The sequence below is a fragment of the Dipteris shenzhenensis genome, chromosome 25, assembly GCF_047967505.1.
Source record: "Dipteris shenzhenensis isolate YYH24624 ecotype China chromosome 25, Dip_SZ_1.0, whole genome shotgun sequence".
Taxonomy (NCBI): Eukaryota; Viridiplantae; Streptophyta; class Polypodiopsida; order Gleicheniales; family Dipteridaceae; genus Dipteris; species Dipteris shenzhenensis.
In genome coordinates, this window is record NC_141620.1 from 12,224,543 (window position 1) to 12,245,247 (window position 20,705).

General features: G+C 42.3%; 1 protein-coding gene across 1 annotated transcript in view; it reads right to left on the reverse strand.

Moving 5' to 3' along the window:
- Positions 1-1,849: 1,849 nt before the first annotated feature.
- The window catches only part of LOC147885465 (calcium-transporting ATPase 10, plasma membrane-type-like), a 550,097-nt gene continuing 531,241 nt past the window's right edge, over positions 1,850-20,705 (reverse strand). Inside the window, exons 29-31 of the mRNA XM_087397042.1 lie at positions 2,575-2,666; positions 2,381-2,478; positions 1,850-2,094 (exon numbers count right to left, since the gene is read on the reverse strand). Of these exons, the coding sequence (XP_087253168.1) occupies positions 1,850-2,094; positions 2,381-2,478; positions 2,575-2,666 (435 nt within the window). The remainder of the gene's footprint in view (positions 2,095-2,380; positions 2,479-2,574; positions 2,667-20,705) is intronic.

Sequence of the window (20,705 nt, forward strand, 5' to 3'; positions counted from 1 at the left end):
TCTATCCCCTCTTTTGTCTACAATGGGGAGTTCCTGGGAATTCAAATACCCAATGGTAGACAAATCCTCAGTTGGGATGATATTGGACTGTTTGAACACCTTCTGTTTGGCTTATGGTTTTCAAATCAATCACAAATAGGTGCTTACGACATGGGGGCTAGTACCTTGGGTATTACAGGATCAGAGTTGTGAAATAATCCCAGAGGGAGTTCCTCAGATTGTTGGGGATACCAATGGGTTTCCACTGCTCGATGAAATCCCATTGGGAGTGGGTTCTTGAAAAAATCAAGAAGAATTCAGATAGATAACAAGGCCTCCAACCCTCTCTTTTGCAAGGAGAAAAAGTTTGTGTTAAACTGTTTTTTGCACCCTTCTGTGACCTATTTTTTGTCTTGTTGGTCCCCTTCTAGAACAAGGCTACTCAAACTGAATTCCTAGTTCAAAACTTTCCTCTGGGAGGAGATGATGATAATAGGAAGGTTGCTAAGGTGAGATAGGAGCTTTGTACCTTACCCAATATTGAAGGAGGTTTAGGGATTTTCAATCATGAATGGTTCCTGCTCGCTTTATGGGAAAGCGGATCATCAAGTCTTTCCAACATGAAGATGCCTGCTGATCTATCTTATAGGTGGGTTGTATCCTCCGAGGCACTATGGAAGTGCTGGCATGTAGGAGGACCTTTACCTATTGCTGCAGCCCTGCTACCTGTCCAAACAAACTTATGTATAATTAGTCATAGTAAGCGGGACTGTTTTTCTGACATATTTTTGTCTCAAAGTTTCTTGAATCTTATCCTCTGAATCTTTCCCTCATCTCTCCTCAGCCATTTTCTATTCAACAAGTCAGAAATATCCTGCAGACTAAAGAAGATAGGGATAGGGAGCGAGTGTTTCTGGCCCTGTCAGTGGAATTCATGTAGAGAATCTACCTGTCTACCACCCATCCAACCTAGGAAATCTCTATCCCAAATCTGCATTCTAGTTTTAATAAAATAGAGATAAAACCTGTTCAGTCTGTACCTTTGAGCGAGTTCTCCATCCTAGATCCAACATTGTCCTCCCTGTCCCACAAATCTTCTAAAAAGACATGGCTTTGGCTTGTGCGCGCTTGTTGGTTACCAAAGATATCTGGAACTTCTTTGGAGATATTCATGCTAAATTTGAAAAATAGCAGAAACACTTTGAGACAATCTGTAAGTCCTTGCCCAAGCAGGAATGAGGGTTTCAGCCCGTGTGGGTTTCTTGCACTTTGGTTGTTTGGTCCTTGGGTGGAAGAATATATTGCCAAGAAAACAGCCTATTCTCTTCAAGGAGATAAGGCTCTCAGTTATGTGCATCTTCCAACTATCATCCAAAAATTCTTTTGGCTGTCTAGCGAATGAGTATAGGAGATAATACCAATCACATCGCTGGTATCTTGCTCTACAGCAAGACAATTTGTAATTATTGATGCAGAAAATATATGCGGTCGTTTGTTCTTTATATTGTAGCTTGGTTGAGCTATGAGTGGTGGTAAGACGTAGATTAGAGATACATGGATTTAAGGCAAAGCAATCTGAAGAATCTGTGGTCTCCCCCCACTCATGCAATAAAGGTTATTTAGGATGAACAGTGATTTGCGGTCTGGTTAAAGAGAAGAAACTTGTCTCTAATCACACGGAGTACATAAAATGTGACTTGCAATCCTGTTTCAATTAAAGGCATCTATTGTAGATATCAAGACCTCATCGGACCAAGTGCAGAAATCATTATACACAATTTTGCCGATAAAGTACTTCTTAGCCAGAGGAGGTAAAAGGCTTTCCTACATGGAAATCGTGCCACAGGAGCTGGGGTAGAGTTATTCTAAATCATTTCCAAGCCTCATTGCTGTTTCGTCTATTGGGATTTTCTGCATCATTACTCACAGATGGGGTAGAATTTAATGACCACTTCGACTTCCAGATCTTTTGAAAGCAGCTATCAGATTCAGAAAATTCAGGACTTTGACCCCCAGCTCGAAATTCTGTGTAAAACTTGGATGACCTTACAGACTTGGTCCTCTGCAGATCCACTTTTTGACTGCTCTGACGAAGCATTAAACTCATGACGCTACCTGCAGCCATATTACTTGGACAAATATTTTATCCTTCTCTTCAGCCATTGGAGCGTATACATAAGATACTTGCAAAAAATATAAAACTAAACATGATGTCATGTAGTGCATTGGGAAAAAAAAAAAGGTCTCTTTTGTGGAGACACATTTTTTGAAAATAATAAAGTGAGATAAGATTTTGCAAATATTTTGATAGGAAGCACAGTTTGCACAATAATGCCTGCAATTATCTTGAAATGATTAATACCACTGTGTTTAAGTAGATCTAACAAAAAATAGAGCATACCTCCTTCTCGGAATACAAGCTTGTCATTGTGCTGCCAACTGCTTAGAAAAGGTTTTTGTGGAACTGGGACATATTTAATTACTACTGCTAATGGCATGCTGCATATAGTACAATATCTGTTATGACCACGCACACATCATACAACTTGGTATTCTTTTCTTAAATCAGTTTGCAAATTACTGAAAAAAACATACCTAATAGCTCCAAGGCCAATACACAAGAGCCATCTATGCCAAGAAAGTTTTACTGTAGATGTGAACGATCCACAAATCTCAACAAGAATCACCTGTAGTTTGGAGCCAACATCAAAGTTAGTGTGTATTGTAAAGATGCAAGACATGGAATGGAAAGGAAAGTAGAAAAGCAAGACTAAGCAAACATAATGGAAATGAAAGAATGCTAGAAGGAAATGTACAACCAAGCAAAGTACTTACATGATCAAGAAAGACTTGAGGCTTGATAGATTTGACATGAGAAAGTACAATGCCTTTATAGGATAGGACACACACTCTAAGTGTCAAATGTATATCGCGGATAAGTCCCATAGTGACACATGGCACTCTAGGATATAAAGTAGTATAGTACTACTCTAGAACATACTAAAAGTCACTCAAATTGACTCCATTTCCTAACACCCCCCCATGGAGGAAAGGTGAGGGACTACAGGAATGGAACCAAAGTCATGATAATGACGGTCATGAAAACTGTGCATGCCGGTCTAGAACTAGACATAGCTCCCACACAATCTCAGAGGCAAGTGAGCATGGCTCAGAGGTTAGTGAGCATAACATAGAAATCTCATCTAGCATGGCTCATAGGCTCATCATGCATGGATGCATGATCAACTCAGAGGTCTAGGAGACCAATGCACCAACAAATAGACCCACCAAAGCCAAAAACACATGGCTCCCACAGTACATCCCCTCTTGGCTCCAGAGACTAATGAGGAACATGGAGCCACACACCAAAAATAGAAAAGAAATACATCATTTTAGGAGGACTATTCAAGGCAGAGTATCTTTATTGACTATACACACATGATTTATTGCATTCATTTTTGGGAAACACTCCTAGGGCAAAGTACCCAAGTACATCATGCTTAGAAAACAAAATCATGATCTCCATCATCCTCTAGATGTTGGAGACAAACAGTAAGAGCATGATCCTATGTCGGATGGTCATCTTCGTCTGCATCATCACTAGTGGCGGAGTCCACCCAACTGGCACGATCCTTCGATTGTTGTTGATCAAGCTTTTGGTAGCACCTGTCCTCCGTATGACCAAGCTTGTTGCAATATGTGCACTTGAATGGCTTGAATGTCTTTCCTCGTGCTACTGGAGTCGATGGCCTAGGTCTCCATTTGTTGGTGGAGGCAAGAGCCTGTGTAGTATCCGCTAAGTAGGATGGAGATTCTTTGTTGCAGTGATCCTTTTCAAGAACAAGAGATACCATATCTTCGAAGGTAGTTGATGCAATGTGAAGTACTTCAAGGGCATTCTCAAAGCGAGAAATCCCTTCCATACTTGTCATGAGGATAGCCATTTTGTCCTCGTCATCCGAGCAATACTTCAAGTTGGAGAGTTGTTGAACTAAAGACTGAATTTTTGCTATATGTGCACTCAAGGTATCAGACTCTTCCATTTTCAACTTATAAAATTGTATTTTCAAAAAAACCTTGGAGTTGGTGATCTTGTTACCAAATATATTCTCGAGGCATGCCCAAATCTCCTTAGCCTTGGACTTGAAGTTGATATGATGAATCAATGAATCATCTAGGCAAAGCCCGATGATTGTGATGGCCCTCGAATTATGTTGCTTCCAAAGCTTGCGTATTTGAGGCTCCATTGATGCCTCAAGCGCTTCATCATCTTCGATGGCATCCCAAACATTCTCCTTCATGACAAGAAGTTGAACTTTTGTTATGTTGGGAATCCGTCCCCCTTGAATTTGTCCACAAGGAGAGAGTTGGTGGAAATCGAATCCATGAAGCTGACAACTAGGAGAGAGAGCAGGATAGTGAGAGTGATGGATGGAATGAAGCTATAGAAGAGGAAGAGCAGATGGCGGGAACAATGGAGTGGAGGAGCAGCTATAGATGGCAGACAGAGAATAATGGCGGGTAGAACAGTAGCGGACAGAACAAAGGAGCGGGCAGAATAGTAGCGGGCAAAGAATAATGGCGGGCAGATCAGATAGCAGGCAAAATAGAGGAGAATGGCAAGCTGAGTGTCGAGCTGCTGAAGAGCTTAGTGGCGAGTTGAATCCCATGAACTGAATGGAGAGCTGATTCCCACGAACTGAAGCACAAGCTGAAGTGACGATCTCTTGGCTGAAGTGACTATCAAAGCTCTCCAATGGTGAGGCTCAAGGTGGAAGAGAGATTGAGCTCAAGATGGGATTGGAGAAGGCATTCCTCCAAGGGGAATGAGGGAGAGAGGCTTCATGTCCTCAATCTCTTACCTCAACCTCTTGGAAGATAGCCTAGCTCTGATACCAAATGAAGATGCAAGACATGGAATGGAAAGGAAAGTAGAAACGCAAAACTAGGCACACATAATGGAAATGAAATAATGCTAGAAAGAAATGTACAACCAAGTAAAGTACTTACGTGATCAAGAAAGACTTGAGGCTTGATTGATTTGACACGAGAAAGTACAATGCCTTTATAGGATAGGCACACACTCTTTAAGTGTCAAATGTATATGGGATAAGTCCCATAGTGACACGTGGCACTCTAGGATATAAAGTAGTATAGTACTACTCTAGAACACACTAAAAGTCACTCAAATTGATTTCCTAACATATTGTGCTCTTGTGGATATAAACGTAATCTACACAATAACAAAATACATGCGTATGGTTTTAAAAATGATTATTTCAATTTTCCTTTTATATGAGTTTGATTTTTCTCTATTAGGGTATTGGTTCTCATGCCTCACATGATGTAATTTTCCCTTGCGCTTTTCTCTCAAAGTTTACTTCATACTTAATAGAAGTCTTTTCTTTGAAAAAAAAGTATCAATCTAGTAAAAAAAGGCAGCCATAGAAGATGGAATGACCTCCTAATACCCTAACTGAAGGTGCATGGTGGAGGGGGAGAGAGACAGAGGGTAGGCTAGGGAGAGAGATAATAATACTCAAAGAGAGACATAATGAAATGGAAATGAAATAGCAAGAGAAATGAGCAAAATGAAAGTACTCACATGTAGACGAAAGAGCTTGTAGACTTGATACTTGATTGATTTGACACTAGATAAGTATAGCTTTTTTATAGAGCGCCATGGCCAACTCAAAGGTCTAGGAGACTAATGCACCAACATCCTGGAACTCACATGCCAGGCCTAATAAATAGACCTATCAAAGCCAATACCTGGCTCCCACAATACATCCCCCTCTTGGCTCCAGGGACTAATTAGGGACATGGAGCCAAACACCATAAATATAAAAGCAATATATCATTTTAGGAGGACTATCCAAGGCAGAGAACCTTATTGACTCAACACACATAATTTATTCCATTCATTTTTTTAAACAACCCAGGGCAGAGTACCCAAAATAGAGCATGCATAGAAAATATATGGATCATCATATCTATTGTCCTCGGAGGGGAAAGAGAGATGCTAGATTTCAGCAGTAAGAGCATGAACTTGTGTCGGAAGGTTGTCATCTTCATCGTCAATTGTGGCGGCTGCAACCCAACTGGCATGGTCCTTGGTTTGCTGTTTGGCAAGCTTCTGGTTGCATCTGTCCTCCGTATGACCAAGCTTGTTACAAAAGGTGCACTTGAGAGGCTTGAATGGCTTTGACATTCCATGCGCTGGTATAGTCCAAGGTTCCCATCTGCTAGTGGAGACAAGAGACTCTGTAATATTTGAAGAAGAGATCAGAGAATCTTTGTTCCAACGATATTTTTCGAGAAGAAGAGTTACCATATCATCAAAGCTAGTCATGGCAAGCCTAAGTATTTCAAGAGTATGCTCAAAGCGAGTGACTCCTTCCAAACTTTTCATGAGGATAGCCATTTTGTCCTGGTCGTCTGCGGGACACCTCGGGTTGGAAAGTTGTTGCATAAGAGATTGCATTTTTGCTAAATGTGCACTCAAGGTATCACTATCCTCCATTTTCAAATTATAAAATTGCAACTTCAAGAAAACCTTGGAGTTTGTGATTATGTTACCAAAAAGATTCTCGAGATGCACTTATATCACCTTGGCTATTGATTTAGAGTCAATGTGATGAATCAAAGTATCATCGAGTCAAAGTACGATGATAGCAATAGCTTTTGAGTTGTGTTGCTTCCATGTCTTGAGTTGCTGAGGATCCGTTGTGGGAGCGTCATCCTCAATAGCATTCCATACATTTTCTTTCATGAGGAGCAACCGAACCTTAGTTTGCCAAGTACGGAATCCTTCCCCCTTGAACCCTTGAACTTCTCCGCGAGCAATGAGTGTTTGAAGAGAGAGAACTCAAATTGTACCTCGGGAAATGGCAACTTCAATCTTCAACACTTTAGGAGCGAGAAAAGAGATGAAACTAAGGACTGGAATTGAAGGTAGAAGAGGCGGAGGATAGAGATGTCATCATGTGGGAGATAGAGCCTCAATTTGTGGGCAAAATGATGATAGAGGAGAAGAGCCAATGAGCAGCAATGGCACGCATAATGATGCTAATACACAGAAAACGGTATGGACAAAAGAAGCTAAGATAACATGCACGCACCAACCTTTGATTCCAGTAAACACAAACAATCACTCAGATAGTTTCTTCTTCTTCACAAAATTCCATGTGATATATATACTCAGGAAGGTCCTCCTCATCAACTAGAGTTACCCCTGCCCATTCCTCTTCTTTCACCCGCAAAAGCAAAGACCATTGGTACCCAAGAACCTCATTGAACAACACAACCCTCAAAATACACACCGAGTGCTTCTAGGCCAAGCTCCAGAGATTAAATCATCATATACTTTCAGATTTGTATAAGAGAAAACAAACTGTAGTTGGAACTCGAGGGATTAGCAGCAATGTGGGCTTGAGTTCAAGAGCACGTGCACCAGTATCTAGAGCATGGATCCTTGACACAAGGGCCGAGACAAACCCCCACAAAAAAAACTGTCTGATCATGAACCACACAGACTCAGAGAGAACCAAAAGACTACACAACCCGAAGAGATAAACTTAGAACTGAATTTTCCCTCAAAACTCAGAAAACAGCCAGCCTCAGAATTCTATGAACCCACATCCAAAACTCCTAAGCTTCCATCAAGGACAACAGCACGTAACCCTCCCCAAAGCTGCAGTCAACGACCAAAGAGTGAAAGAGAGTGGCATAACAGATCGCATCAACCATCTTTGCATTACAAATCCTCTTCTAGCGTATGTATTCTTCTCTTGCCCACAGAGTACTCCACACTCATACTTCACGTCACCAACAGTCCTTCAGATGATTTGAACCAGCCCATACATCCTTCGTATCAGCTCACGTGCAAACAACGAACGTCTTGCCTATGAGGTAACCTTGCTCAGCCAACTACAAACAAATCGCCATCTTTTGGGAACCTCCAGCGCAAAGGTCTTCTCAGCATCACCGGGCATCTGCTTGGCCAAAGCCTTTCTATGGTCAGCCTTGAATCGAACATGTACCCCGAATTACAGTCAGCCCATGCCTTCAGATTTCATGGAGCTCACAGACATTCATCACTTAACCTCTCCTTCAACCACACTAGAGTCCATTTGTGCCAAGCATGCAGTCAGAGATCCACGCCCCTGTCACGTACGTATCCTTCACTCAAAGGGTGCTCCATCTTCTGCTTACGCACAACCTCTCTTCCTCTCTCCCCTCCTTCATCTGGTCGTCCAGCCTTCTCTTCAAGGAGCCCTCCCAGTGCAAAGTAGATCCTTCCAGCAAGCATCCCCTCGATCCACTCCACCCAACAGCCTCTTCTAGATCACGTAGCCACCTTGCATGCATTACAAAAACGCCAATATCCTCATCACGTAACACGACGCCATCCAGAAAGCTCGAGAAGAGATTCACGTAATCACGTTCACATGCACACCCTCCTTTCCAAATCAATTCGGCCACCCCAGCTTCATTCAGCCACCTCAACAATGGCATTTTACCACTCTCAAAGATTTCCCCCCAAATTCATACACCAAGCATTAAATGCTCATAGACGTTGATGCACACATGGTTCTAGTTAGGCATTCAATCACTTGCATGCCACTTCTAATCTCCTTAGATCAAACCAACTCGACTCATGGGAATTTCACATGACTCAAGACAAAAGCAAAAAACACTCATGACATTATAAACATGTGACACTGGACAACATTTTGGAGCACATGGCATCACATCACCACATAGACAATGTTGGAAACCATGCTCTGGATAATCCTGGTGCTCCCACATTGCATTTCATCATATCCCACGAGCCCCTGCAAAGACATTTACAATCTCAAAAGAATATTTACATAAGTGCAAGGCCTTTTGATGAGAGTACCCATTGACTCAAAACCATCACCCACTAGCTATGTGCATACCTATGTGCCTATCCTCAAACATGCAACAAGTGAAAAAACTATTGACAATTTTTGGCATATCAACACCAATGGTCGATGTAGCAATAGCTCTATTCAAGTAGTTCGTTTCTTGAAAAAGGGCTCCAAATGAGGTCGTTTTTAGGATGACCAGTAGCAGAAACATCTCCAGAACGATAAGCGACTATTTCCTTCACAAAAATGCCCCCAAAATGGCAAAAACGAGTTGTTTTTTAGGGGAAAAAAGGCTATTTTGAGCAAAATATGGGCTGTCTTTTTCCTCTAGAAAGACATCCACAAATGCCCACAAGAATGGTGACCGAGTTGCTCCTTTTCACGTGGGCAACAAACCAAGCTTTACAGCTTCCAAAGGTGAGGCTAAGGTAGGAGAAGAGAACAAGATGGGGAGAAAGGAGTGGAAGGAAGCTCAATCATGTAGGAGAGGATGGCTTCCATTTGCAGGCTTCCCTCATTCTCTAGCTTGAGCATGGAGAAGGAAAAGGTAGGAAAGGAGGCTCTGATACCACATGAAAGTGAATGGTGAGAGGGAGAGAGAGAGGGTAGGCTAGGGAGAGAGATAATAATACTCAAAGAGAGACATAATGAAATGAAAATGAAATAGCAAGAGAAATGAACAAAATGAAAGTACTCACATGTAGACCAAAGAGCTTGTAGGCTTGATACTTGATTGATTTGACACTAGACAAGTACATCTATTATATAGAGCACACACACACACATGAACACCAATGCATATGGGATAACTCCCAATGTGACATGTGGCATCCATAGAACACACTAGACTAAAACTCACACTAGAACACACCAAACTGACTCATCTTGACTCCATTTCCCACCATTAATAAATCAAAGCTCCATAGCCTAGAGGGCTGAAATTGGTGGATCCATGTCTTGAGTAAGATCCAAGTAAATCTACAAGGCGGAAAACGGATACACCCCATCCCATATGCTATGAGAAGAAAGAAAATCCTGAACTCCTAGATATTCAAAAGACTTCCAAAATGATTTCTTTAGATTGGAAATCAGCAGAACCCTTGTCCCGCTGATGATTTCAAAGATTATTTTTTGCTTTTTTTTAAATGTGTGTCGTGTGTGTGTATGTGTGTGTACTTGGAGACACTGCCTCATGTAACTCAAATGAGCAGTTTATCTAAGCGACAAAATCCTATTGGCCGTATTAGGCACCGCTAAATAACACCAAATGATTCAATTGCATCTAGCTACAAGAAATCATTGACCACACTTGGCATCACTAGACTCTCACAGCCCTAATTTCTTGACCCACGGCTAGAAAATATGCATAAGTGGTACCTATGCAACCTAGGTGGTGGAGCTCATTCGTGGAGACTAGTGTAGAGATATACAATGATATGGTGGTGTAGGATAGACTAGGACTTAGTGTTCTTTTGTGTGTTAGCACTTGGACTATATATACCAAGTACTTGTACTTCATTTGGTTGAACACTAAGTGTGGTATCAAAGCTAGTTATCCAACCCTCCTGCTTCCCACTCTCCAACGTGCTCCCGTCACACTTCTATCACGGAGAAGAAGGTTTTGTTTCTAGGTGACTACTCTTTAGCTCACCCACATCTTGTGAGAGCTCCCTCGAGCTCATTTAGCTCACCTCAGTGTGTGTGAGCCGTTGTACCAACTCCCCTACCTGCTGCCTCGACCTCCTTGCCCATTTCAGCCGAACATCAGTCCAAGAGTGAGTCGTACCAATCCATACAATTGCACGGGCTATTTTCTTCAAGCCTGTCATCAGCGTCGTACAGTCTGTTTTCCATACCTACAGGTCACCGTACAGCTTCCATCAACATCCGTACAGTCCGTACAATTGTACGGAATTCGCATAGTGTTTACAGATGCTGCCTACCTGCTTGTACAATCCCACACTGCCAGCACCCTGCTCCTGTCGCTCACCTTTTGTTTATATAGGAGGATGAGCTTTTGGATAGTGAGTTGGCAACATATGATACGGCTGTTTTTTTTGGATGCCACACCGCAGACACTCACCTCGTTCAAGACAGGATTTGTTTGTTTTGCACTGCAGCAGGGACCCATATTAATTGGAACAAATACAATGGCTTTTGGATTAGTGATGAGGACACTCCATATTGGGGGATTAACATAGAATTCACTTGGATTCAGAGGGGTAATTTCATTAGGTATTTAGGATGCTAAGTTGGGGTGGGCATCTCTCCTAGCACAGCAGTTTGCTCCCCTGTTGGAGAGCATCAAGAGGAAACTCATTTTTTAGAGTCTTGCCAGACTTGCCCTTGCATCTAGAGTAGTGGTTGTAAACCAAGTATTATTAGCTACTTCTTGACTCGTTTGCTCTTATTGGTGCAGATCTAGAGGTTATATATCTCAGCTCATGAGAGCGGTCAGGAACTTTCTTTGGAGTGGGCTAGATGGCACCTTAGATGTTGTAGCCAGGGTGGCTTAGGAGACCCTCATTCTCCCCACTGGGGAAAGAGGTCTCAACATTATTGATAGGAATTTGTAGTGTATGGCCTTGCTCTGCAAATTTGTAGTGAGAGGATTGATGCCTGTACAGGAGCCTTGGAAAGATTTTTTCCTACGTAGCATTCAGTCTTGTACACCTTCTCACGGGGGAGATTGGATGGATAGCTCGATATGGATATTTACCCCAAGCCATCTTAGATCTACCTCCTCCCCTCTCATGGCTTCCATTCTGAAAGCTTGGGGCAGCTTCAAAGACACTCTTCAGAGACTTAACCATTCTCTTGCGAAGAAATAGATAGGCAGCCAGTTATGTGGAATGAATCCATATTCGATGAGCATGACAGATCACTAGGAGTGTCACATTATATGCAGTGGTCTAGATGGGAGAGGGGACCGTCCACTGTAGGTGCCTAGAAGGCTCTTAGACAGCTTCCAGAGGATCAAAGACTCTTATCAGTTGGCCACCTCAGAGGGAGTGTAGTCAGGATGCAGCAAATAGATGCAGCCATACCAATAGAGTAGATAGATAATATGACTTGCCGATCATAGAGTACACTTGGTTAGGAGCTTTACAGGGAGGGGTGTTCCATTGCCTTGCGGGATGCACATGAGATGACCCTTGTTTTTTATATTCAGTCGGGAGGCAGACTTCTCGGATCTTTAGATGATATTCTTTTGGAGGTTGCCTTCCATTCTGTTAGAATTGCAGGTTACATGGAGTGGGACACGAACTCATAGTGATATCTTGATCCTGACTCTATTCTCCTGGCACTTGGGTCTTGGAGACTCTTGTTATATTGTGGTTCTCCCATCAGGTTCTTGCGGTGGGACCCAAGGGAGTGGGAATGGATTGATGAAGGAAACCGAGAGAAGAGCATCCCCTTCTTTCGTTATACAGTCAAAAATGCCAAGAGTTTTCAACTTAGTAGTAGAGGTTGGAGGCCCTCCAGAGCTCCTCATTGGTATAGTTTTCATATTTTTGCAGAGGTGTAGAAAAAATTTTAGAGGAGGCTCTAAAAATCCCTCAGAAATAGAAAGATCACTCTCTTCTCTTGGCTTTCTATTCTTGGAGGGATTGCAGGGAACCTGTGGAGATCTAGGTTTGGGGATGACCCTACTTATCCTTGATGCCACGCAACATTTGAGTCAGTTCAGCCTTGCCTTTGGGAGTGCAGACAGACGAGGACGATTTGGAAGGGTGTTGCCAGGATGCTCTGCATATTTCATAAAACACCCTTCTTCATGACCTGGGGTTCAGTGGCATGATTCTCTCTTACTGGCCTTCAGGGGTGTTTCAAGGGACATGACTCACACTCATTCTTCATTATACGACAACACTCCATGGAGTCATGCTCTCTCCAGGATGTTCCTTTCAATCCTTTTAGAGCTGCTCATGCCTCAGTAGACAGCTTGGGAGATTCTAGCTAGCATTGCAGCTTGGTATATTTGGAGGGCCAGATGTATAGGGGCGATGGAGGGTTCAGAGATTCACCCTTCCCAGTCTATGGCCAGTATATGGACTGATACTATACACACATTGATGGTCATCTGGGCGAGTATGTAGGGATCCTCCAGAGCAGCTACTACAACTAGGAGAGATTCTTTTCAGAGTTTGGAGAGGATCTCCGTTCTTCTCTGAGTCTGCTTCAGGGTTGAGGTGGCATTTTCAGCCTCCACCTTGGATTCTTGTTAGCTCTTTTTGAGCTTTTTCTTCTTTCATGCATAACATGATGTACCCCCGCATTTAAGCTTACTCTTGTGGCTTTCAATCATACTTAATGAAGTAATATTTTTGAAAAAAGTAGAGGCTTTAGGCTTTATGATCCAGCCACAAGGAAAGTAATCATAAGCATGGATGTTTTATTTGCTGAGCATGATAGCATACATCCCATCAATGAGGATTTGCCTCCATATGATGATACACCTCTGGATATTGTTCAGTTTGAGGATGATGCTGATTTTGGGTCCTCTAGTTGATATTTCTCTACATCTCAAACTCCAGCTGAGTTGCCACATGTTGAGGGTGCTTCTCCCTTAAATGTTTCAAATTTGCAGCCATCTCATGGAGAGGGACATCCTAAGCACTATTACCGTCGTACAAAGGTGCAACTCCAGTGCACTTCCAATTGCTATTCCCAGTGGTACAGCTAGCGATACAGGTGAAAAATCAGTTCCAAGACGGGCTAGGTTGACTCTTGCAGATGCCAAAGATCAGCCCACTTTAGGGAGAACCAGGGCAAGAACCAAAAGTGCTTAGAATCATGCCAATTCTGCCTTGATGACTACAGTCATGGGGTCTGAAACTGAACCTCAGCATTTTGAGGATGCACAGGGACATCAAGCGATGAAATCATAAATTAGATCGATTGAGAAAAATGGTACATGGGATTTGGTTGATCCTCTCATAGGCAAGAATGTGGTGATCTACAAGGCCAAGTCTCATGCAGATGGTACTGCTGAGAAACACAAAGCCCATCTTGTTGCCAAGGGGTATGCTCAAGAAGAAGGAATTAACTATGAGAAAACCTTGCTTTGGTATCCAAAATAACTATCATTTGTTGTGTCATTTCCTTGGCTGCAAATTATGGTTGGCCAGTCTCTCAGATGGATGTTAAGACTGCCTTTCTGAATGGGGATGTCAAAGAGGAGGTCAATGTGCAGCAGCCCTAGGGTTTTGTGGTGGAGGGACAAGAGCACAAGGTATGCAAGCTGAAAAAGGCATTATATGGGCTCCAAGCAAGCACCTCGTGCATGGTGTGATGCCAAAAATTCATATGTTTTATTGGACATCGGTATTGCTTTTCTCTATGTTTGATGAGAGTATAAGTATCAAGTGATAGCCTAGTGGCTCTCACTTATTTCTATTTTCTAAGATATTGTATGGGATTGAGAAGATGAGTGGAATGGATCATTGTAAATACCATGTGTATGAATGATAAATACCTTCGTATGGGGTGAGAGTTATTTGTGTATGGGATATTATGGGGTTTATAGAAATTGGGAAGAGTGAGTCATATAAAGAGGTGGATCTTATGTCCGTGTGTTCCAATAATATAAGAGAAATCACATGCCAAGCGTGTGGAAGATATGTGGAGGAGTATAGAAGAGTGTGGAGTCGAGGAATCCTTCTAGAATTCCTATGTGGAATAAGGAGGATGTGGACATATGGAAAAGAGTGTCCCTATGGGCTCCATGTGGGGAGACTTTTGACTTTCTCAATATTTTAAGAGTCTTGAGCATATTTTGATGGGACACATGGCAAGAGTAGCCAAAAGGTACATGGATGGTGACATACGGGCTTGTGTGATTGATGGAGAAAGGAATCTAGAGGCAGCAATTGTAAATGGGTGAATAAGGGTGACAAAATCTCTATAAAAGGAGCCCTCCTCTCCCTTGTTCAGCATCTCTTCCATCATTGAGCCTCATGCTATTGTAGCTCTAGTCTCTTCAAGCCTCTTCCATGAGCCCTCCTCTCCCTTGTTCAGGATCTCTTCCACCATTGAGCCTCATGCTGTTGTAGCTCTAGTCTCTTCAAGCCTCTTCCATGAGCCTTCTTTCTCCCTCTTATAGATATCCTCTTATGTAGACTCTTGAGTCCATTTCTCTCTAGTGTTGGAACACTGAAAGGAAAGAGTAGAGTGGACACAAACTCAGAATACTTGCTTATGGAATGAAGAAAAGAGAGGTCCTTAAGTAGGCACCTCATACAAGCTCACTGACATCACTGATGACCTCAGAGCTCCACAATCATCTCCTCAATCTGCTCCTAGATTCTCTCAATCATCCTATGTGGCTCTCCACCACCTAACTGTGCTTGTGGGCACCTAACTGTGCCTCTAGCACTCACACATAGAAACATAAGGTGTGCCTGAGGCATACACCTTGAGATATCCCAACAAAACTCCCCTCAAGGGAATGCCTCAGGCTATGTCAAGGATACATCTAGTCTCATAGTTTCTCATGCCATCTCATGGTGGTCAAGGATTAATCTATGGCTAGGTTCTCATGCTAGCAAGGGTTCCCTTGGGTGTAAGGTAAACAAAAGGGATACAAAAAGACCTTCCAATGGTTATCTCCCCTGCATGTACATGCACACAATGTCTACAGGAGGTACCATGGAACAAAACATACACATGGCCCACATCATAAGGTGACCAGAGGTGTTTACAAAACACACAAAGCACAATAGTTTATTTTCATTCATTTTGGAGGACTATCCAGGCTGAGTACCTTGACATAAAAAGAGAGATTTGGAGCATACATAGAGATGTGTTTAAAATGCATAATCTTCAAAGGATGCCTCATCTTGTGGAGGCTCATTAACTGTAAGTAGATTTGCATTTTCTGTCTTTGCTTTGGTTCTGCAAAACTTCTCATTATGGTTGTTCTTGCCACAGTGCTTGCATGGATTAACTTTGAAGCAGTCCTTTGAAAGGTGATTTGTCTTTCCACAGTGATTGCAAGGAGTATACTTGCCCTTCTTGAATTTCATAACATAAGCAGTGTCATTGCCTTTCCTTAGCTCCATATGCCTTTCTTCTTCTTGGAGAGCAGAGATAATGCCTTCAAGGTTAGGATTGGGAAGATTCTTCAAAGTGCTAACAATGTGATCAAATCCTTCAGGCATACTCTTAAGTAACACTGCCATAGCATCATCAGGAGTGATAGGAGAGTTGATAGAAGCTAATTGAGTCATAAGACTCCGCATATAGTTGACATGAGCTACTAAAGTAGTATCACTTGCCATCTTTAATTCAAAGAAAGAGATTTTAAGTGATAGTTTAGAGATGTGAGAGCTTGCACCAAAAATCATGTCTAGCTTCTGCCAAGCTTCCGAAGGAGACTCTAAGTCAGAGATATGGTGTATATAATCATCACCTAGAGCAAGAGCAATTATACGATATGCTTTTTCTTCTCTTGCTGGATCCCTTGCCGGTCGTGTCAGAGTTGAGGATTGTCCAGCATTGGAGGCCGTAGAAGAAGCGGTAGGAGTCGGTTTGATAAGTCCCGATAAGTTCTCCCTCATCAATGCAAATTTCACCTTCATTTGCCATGTATGGAAGCCCTTTCCATTGAACTTCTCAAGATTAAATATGGTAGCCATGAGAGGGTCTAACCCAGATATTGGGCAGTGTCTATCTCTCTTACAAGGTAAAAATAACTGAAAGACTTTCAAAATATGAGCACTTGATGTAGCAAAGAGTAGTGACTAGATTTCAAACAATGATGCTTCTTCTTACATGCTTCATAGAAGTGGGTGAAATAAACACTTTCCAATCAAAACCAGGTCTAGCAAGTCAAAATAAAACTGAAGCAACACTTGTACTGAAGTTATTGAAAACTTCAAAAGACCAGAAATGCTAGAGTAGCATTTTATGTAGCATCATTTTCAAAAGCTTGTTAAAACTGTCAAAACTAGAGAGCTGAACTTGGAGGGCTTATAGCTCACTCTTCAAAGCAAAAAAAAGGGAGCTTTTTGAGGTAAAAGAAAGCTGGTATACCACAATAGATCCTCTGGGAAGAAGAGGCGAAAAAACGCGTCAGGTCGCCTTCTCCTTCTTCAACAAAGTCGACTGGTTTTTCTCTATTTTCTCCTTCAATATGCAGCCATTGCTGCTCAGATTTCAGCACAAGGTAGCCCAAGGTATGGAGAAGCTTTTCCTAAAAGGAATTAAAGAAAAAAGGAGCAGGCGCAGAGAAAACGCAGCAAGAAGAATCGATGAAAATCGTACAATGGCGACCAGCAGAGGTTGAAATTCTTCAATTCCTTGCAGCCCGAAATTTGCCCCAACAAGATGGATCTCCAGCTGGAAGGGCGTGGGAAATGGGTGAGAACCGGAGGAGAACAAGCTCAAGCAAATTTTTGGAAGAAGAGGGAGAGATGGTGAAGAAGAAGAAGAGGAAGAAGATGATGATGTGGCAGAAATGGGCTCAAGGAGGATCAAATGGCTCTGATACCATGTTGGAACACTGAAAGGAAAGAGTAGAGTGGACACAAACTCAGAATACTTGCTTATGGAATGAAGAAAAGAGAGATACTTAAGTAGGCACCTCATACAAGCTCACTGACATCACTGATGACCTCAGAGCTCCACAATCATCTCCTCAATCTGCTCCTAGATTCTCTCAATCATCCTATGTGGCTCTCCACCACCTAACTGTGCTTGTGGGCACCTAACTGTGCCTCTAGCGCTCACACATAGAAACATAAGGTGTGCCTGAGGCATACACCTTGAGATATCCCAACATCTAGTTCATTCTCTTTCTATGAATAGCCTTGGAGCTCCCGCTCCCTCTTATATGTATGAAACCTCTTCTTCTTGAAAGATCATAGTGGGAGAGAGAGAAGCAAGCTAACACTAAATAAGAAAACCAATACATCTTTTTAGGAGGACTATCCAAGGCAAAGGACCTTTAGACTCAATGAAAATCAAACACTAAATACATATTATTTTAGGGGGACTACCTAGGGCAGAGAAGCCCAAAATAACATCAAGTATGTAGTCATAAAAAATAGATCTCTTATGATCAGAGCTGTCCTCCAAGTAGCCACTGCACATGTGTGCACATCCATGCGAGTCGATGATGATGTCAAAGAAGCACTAGGTAGGAATGCCCTAAAATATGTGTCGGTGAAGTCCATAAAGTAGCTACATGGAGCACTCACATGATGACTCTCAAAATGCCAGAAGGAGAGTCACCAATGTCGAAGTAGAAGCCTCAGGTACCACGACTAATCAAGAAGTCAATCAATGCGAAGTACCTCAGCACCGATCGAATAAGCAATGTTTAAGAAGTCACTTGTTGATGTAGAGTGGTCTACATCAAGCTCGATGTAACACACTAATCAGAGAGATCACTGTAGTGGAGTGTGTCAGAGTAGTATCGAAGAACTCATATCTAGCTCAGAAAGTCTTCACCAAAGTTTGGAGTAGTCACGTGAAGGAGTCACCGCAATGTAATGTCAAGAGCTCACAACAAGTGACGGACAGAGAAGATAGAGGCAGCGTGGACAGCAAGTGTAACTATGGAAAGATCACCTTGATAAGTTCTTCATGAGCTGGAGCAAGTCTGGAACTTCTTCATGGCAGACAAAAGTAGAAGGACAGCAGCTCCAAGAGAATTACGGGTAGAATACGAGCACCAACTTGTAGGCAGCAGCTCCAAGAGAATGTCAAGCAGAAGGAGCAAATAGCGGGCTGGAGCAAAGGTAAACAATGAAGAGGATGGACAGCTCCATGTTGAGCTGGCTGCATCATGCTTGGGCTGTCAAATCATTGACCTCCAGAACAAAATTCGCGCGCATAAATAAATTTCGTCACTTCTTGCAAGGGCTGTAACTTTTCACAAAAAACTCAAATTGCAATGATGTAAAAACGAAATTTGTAGTACTCAAGGTTCTCTACAACTTTGCTGAAGACACAAAGCTGCGATTTTGCCTTTAGATTCGGATAGAAGCAGAACATTGTCCACAGGTTACAAAAAGATGTAGCAAAAGGAAGGAGAAGAGAGGTGGTGGCAGATCATGGCGTGGAGAAGAGAGCTCAAGCCTGATAACAAGACCTATCAAAGCCAATACATATGGCTTCCACAATACATTCTCCCCTTGGCTTCATAACAGAACATGTTAGGAAGCCACACACCAAAATAGGAAAACCAATACATCTTTTTAGGAGGACTATCCAAGGTAGAGAACCTTTAGACTCAATGAACCAAACACTAAATACATATCATTTTAGAGGGACTACCCAGGGCAGAGGACCCCAAAATACATCAAGCTATAGTAATTAAAAAATAGATCTCTTATGATAAGAGATGTCCTCCAAGTAGCCACTACATATGTGTGTACATCCTTGCAAGACGATGACGATGTTGAAGAAGTGCTAGGCAGGAATCTCCCAAAAGATGTGTCGATGAAATCCATGGGGTAGCTAGATGGAGCACTCACATAGTGACTCTAAAAATGGCTAAGGGAGAGTCACCGATGTTGAAGTAGAGGCTGGAGGTGTCACGAGCACTCGGAGAGTCGGTCAAAAGTGGAGCTCGGGCACCAAGGACAATCGGGCGGTAATCAAAGAAGTTGGGAAGTTTTTGTAACTCACATCAAGCTCAGAGCAGCTCCAATAGACTGTCCAGCAGAAGGAGAAAATGGCGGGCTGGAGCAAAGGTCAATGATGAAGAGAATGGACAACTCCACATTGAGCTGGCTGCATCATGCTTGGACTGTCAAATCATTGAGCTCCAAAACAAAATTCACACACAAAAATAAATTTCGTCACTTCTTGCAAGGTCTGTAACTTTTCACAGAAAATTCGGATTGCAATGATGTAAAAACAAAATTTGTAGTACTCCAAGTCCATTACAACTTTGCTAAAGACATAAAGCCATGATTCTACTTCTAGCTCCAGATAGAAGCATCACATAGTCCACAGGTCACAGAAAGATGTAGCTCAAGGAAGGAGAAGAGAGGTGGCAAATCATGGTGTGGAGAAGAGAGCTCAAGGAAGGAGAGAAAAGGGTAGTCTTCCAAGGAGGAGGAGTAGCTTTATTGGCCTCCCTCACCTCAATCTCTTGGAAGGGAAAGGGAAAGAGAGAGCAAGGCTAGGAACATGGCTCTGATACCATATGAAGAGACATGGCGGTAGGAGAATGCCAAGCTAGCTAGGAACAGAATGGAAATATGGAAAGCATAATGGAAAGGCAAAATGGAAAGAAAACAAAGAGCAAGTGCTAGGCAATGATAACCAAAATACTCACATGTAGATAGCTTGATGTTGACTGATATAATAGACAATAGACAAGTACAACACTATATAGTGTGACACTAGACTCTAGAAATCCATAGTGTATATGGGATAACTCCCAATATGACATGTGGCATGCCTAGGACTCATTAGACTATAAAACACACCTAGACCACCTAGAACACTCATTTTAGACTCACTTTGGCTTCATATTCCAACAGTATTTTGAGTTGTATTTGAGTGGAGTCTCACTCTATTGGTAATGAAGGTCACTTCAGGGTCTCTCTCTTGAGTGTCTCTTTCCTTTTTCCATTGCTCTCTTCCAAAGTGCTCAAAATTGTTGTCTACTCAATCGCTCATTGCGCATACATGGTTTATCTATTTTCCAAGCCATGAAGGGATCTCTCCCTTCCCTCTTAGGCAACCTCTATGGAACTTGGATCGTTGATGAATTTCGAGCATGGAGGGAGTATTCTCCCAAGTTGGCATCAGTAGAAGGAGTAGGTGTTTTTCATGATAGTTTGACCCCCTATCAGTATTTTGCTCATAACT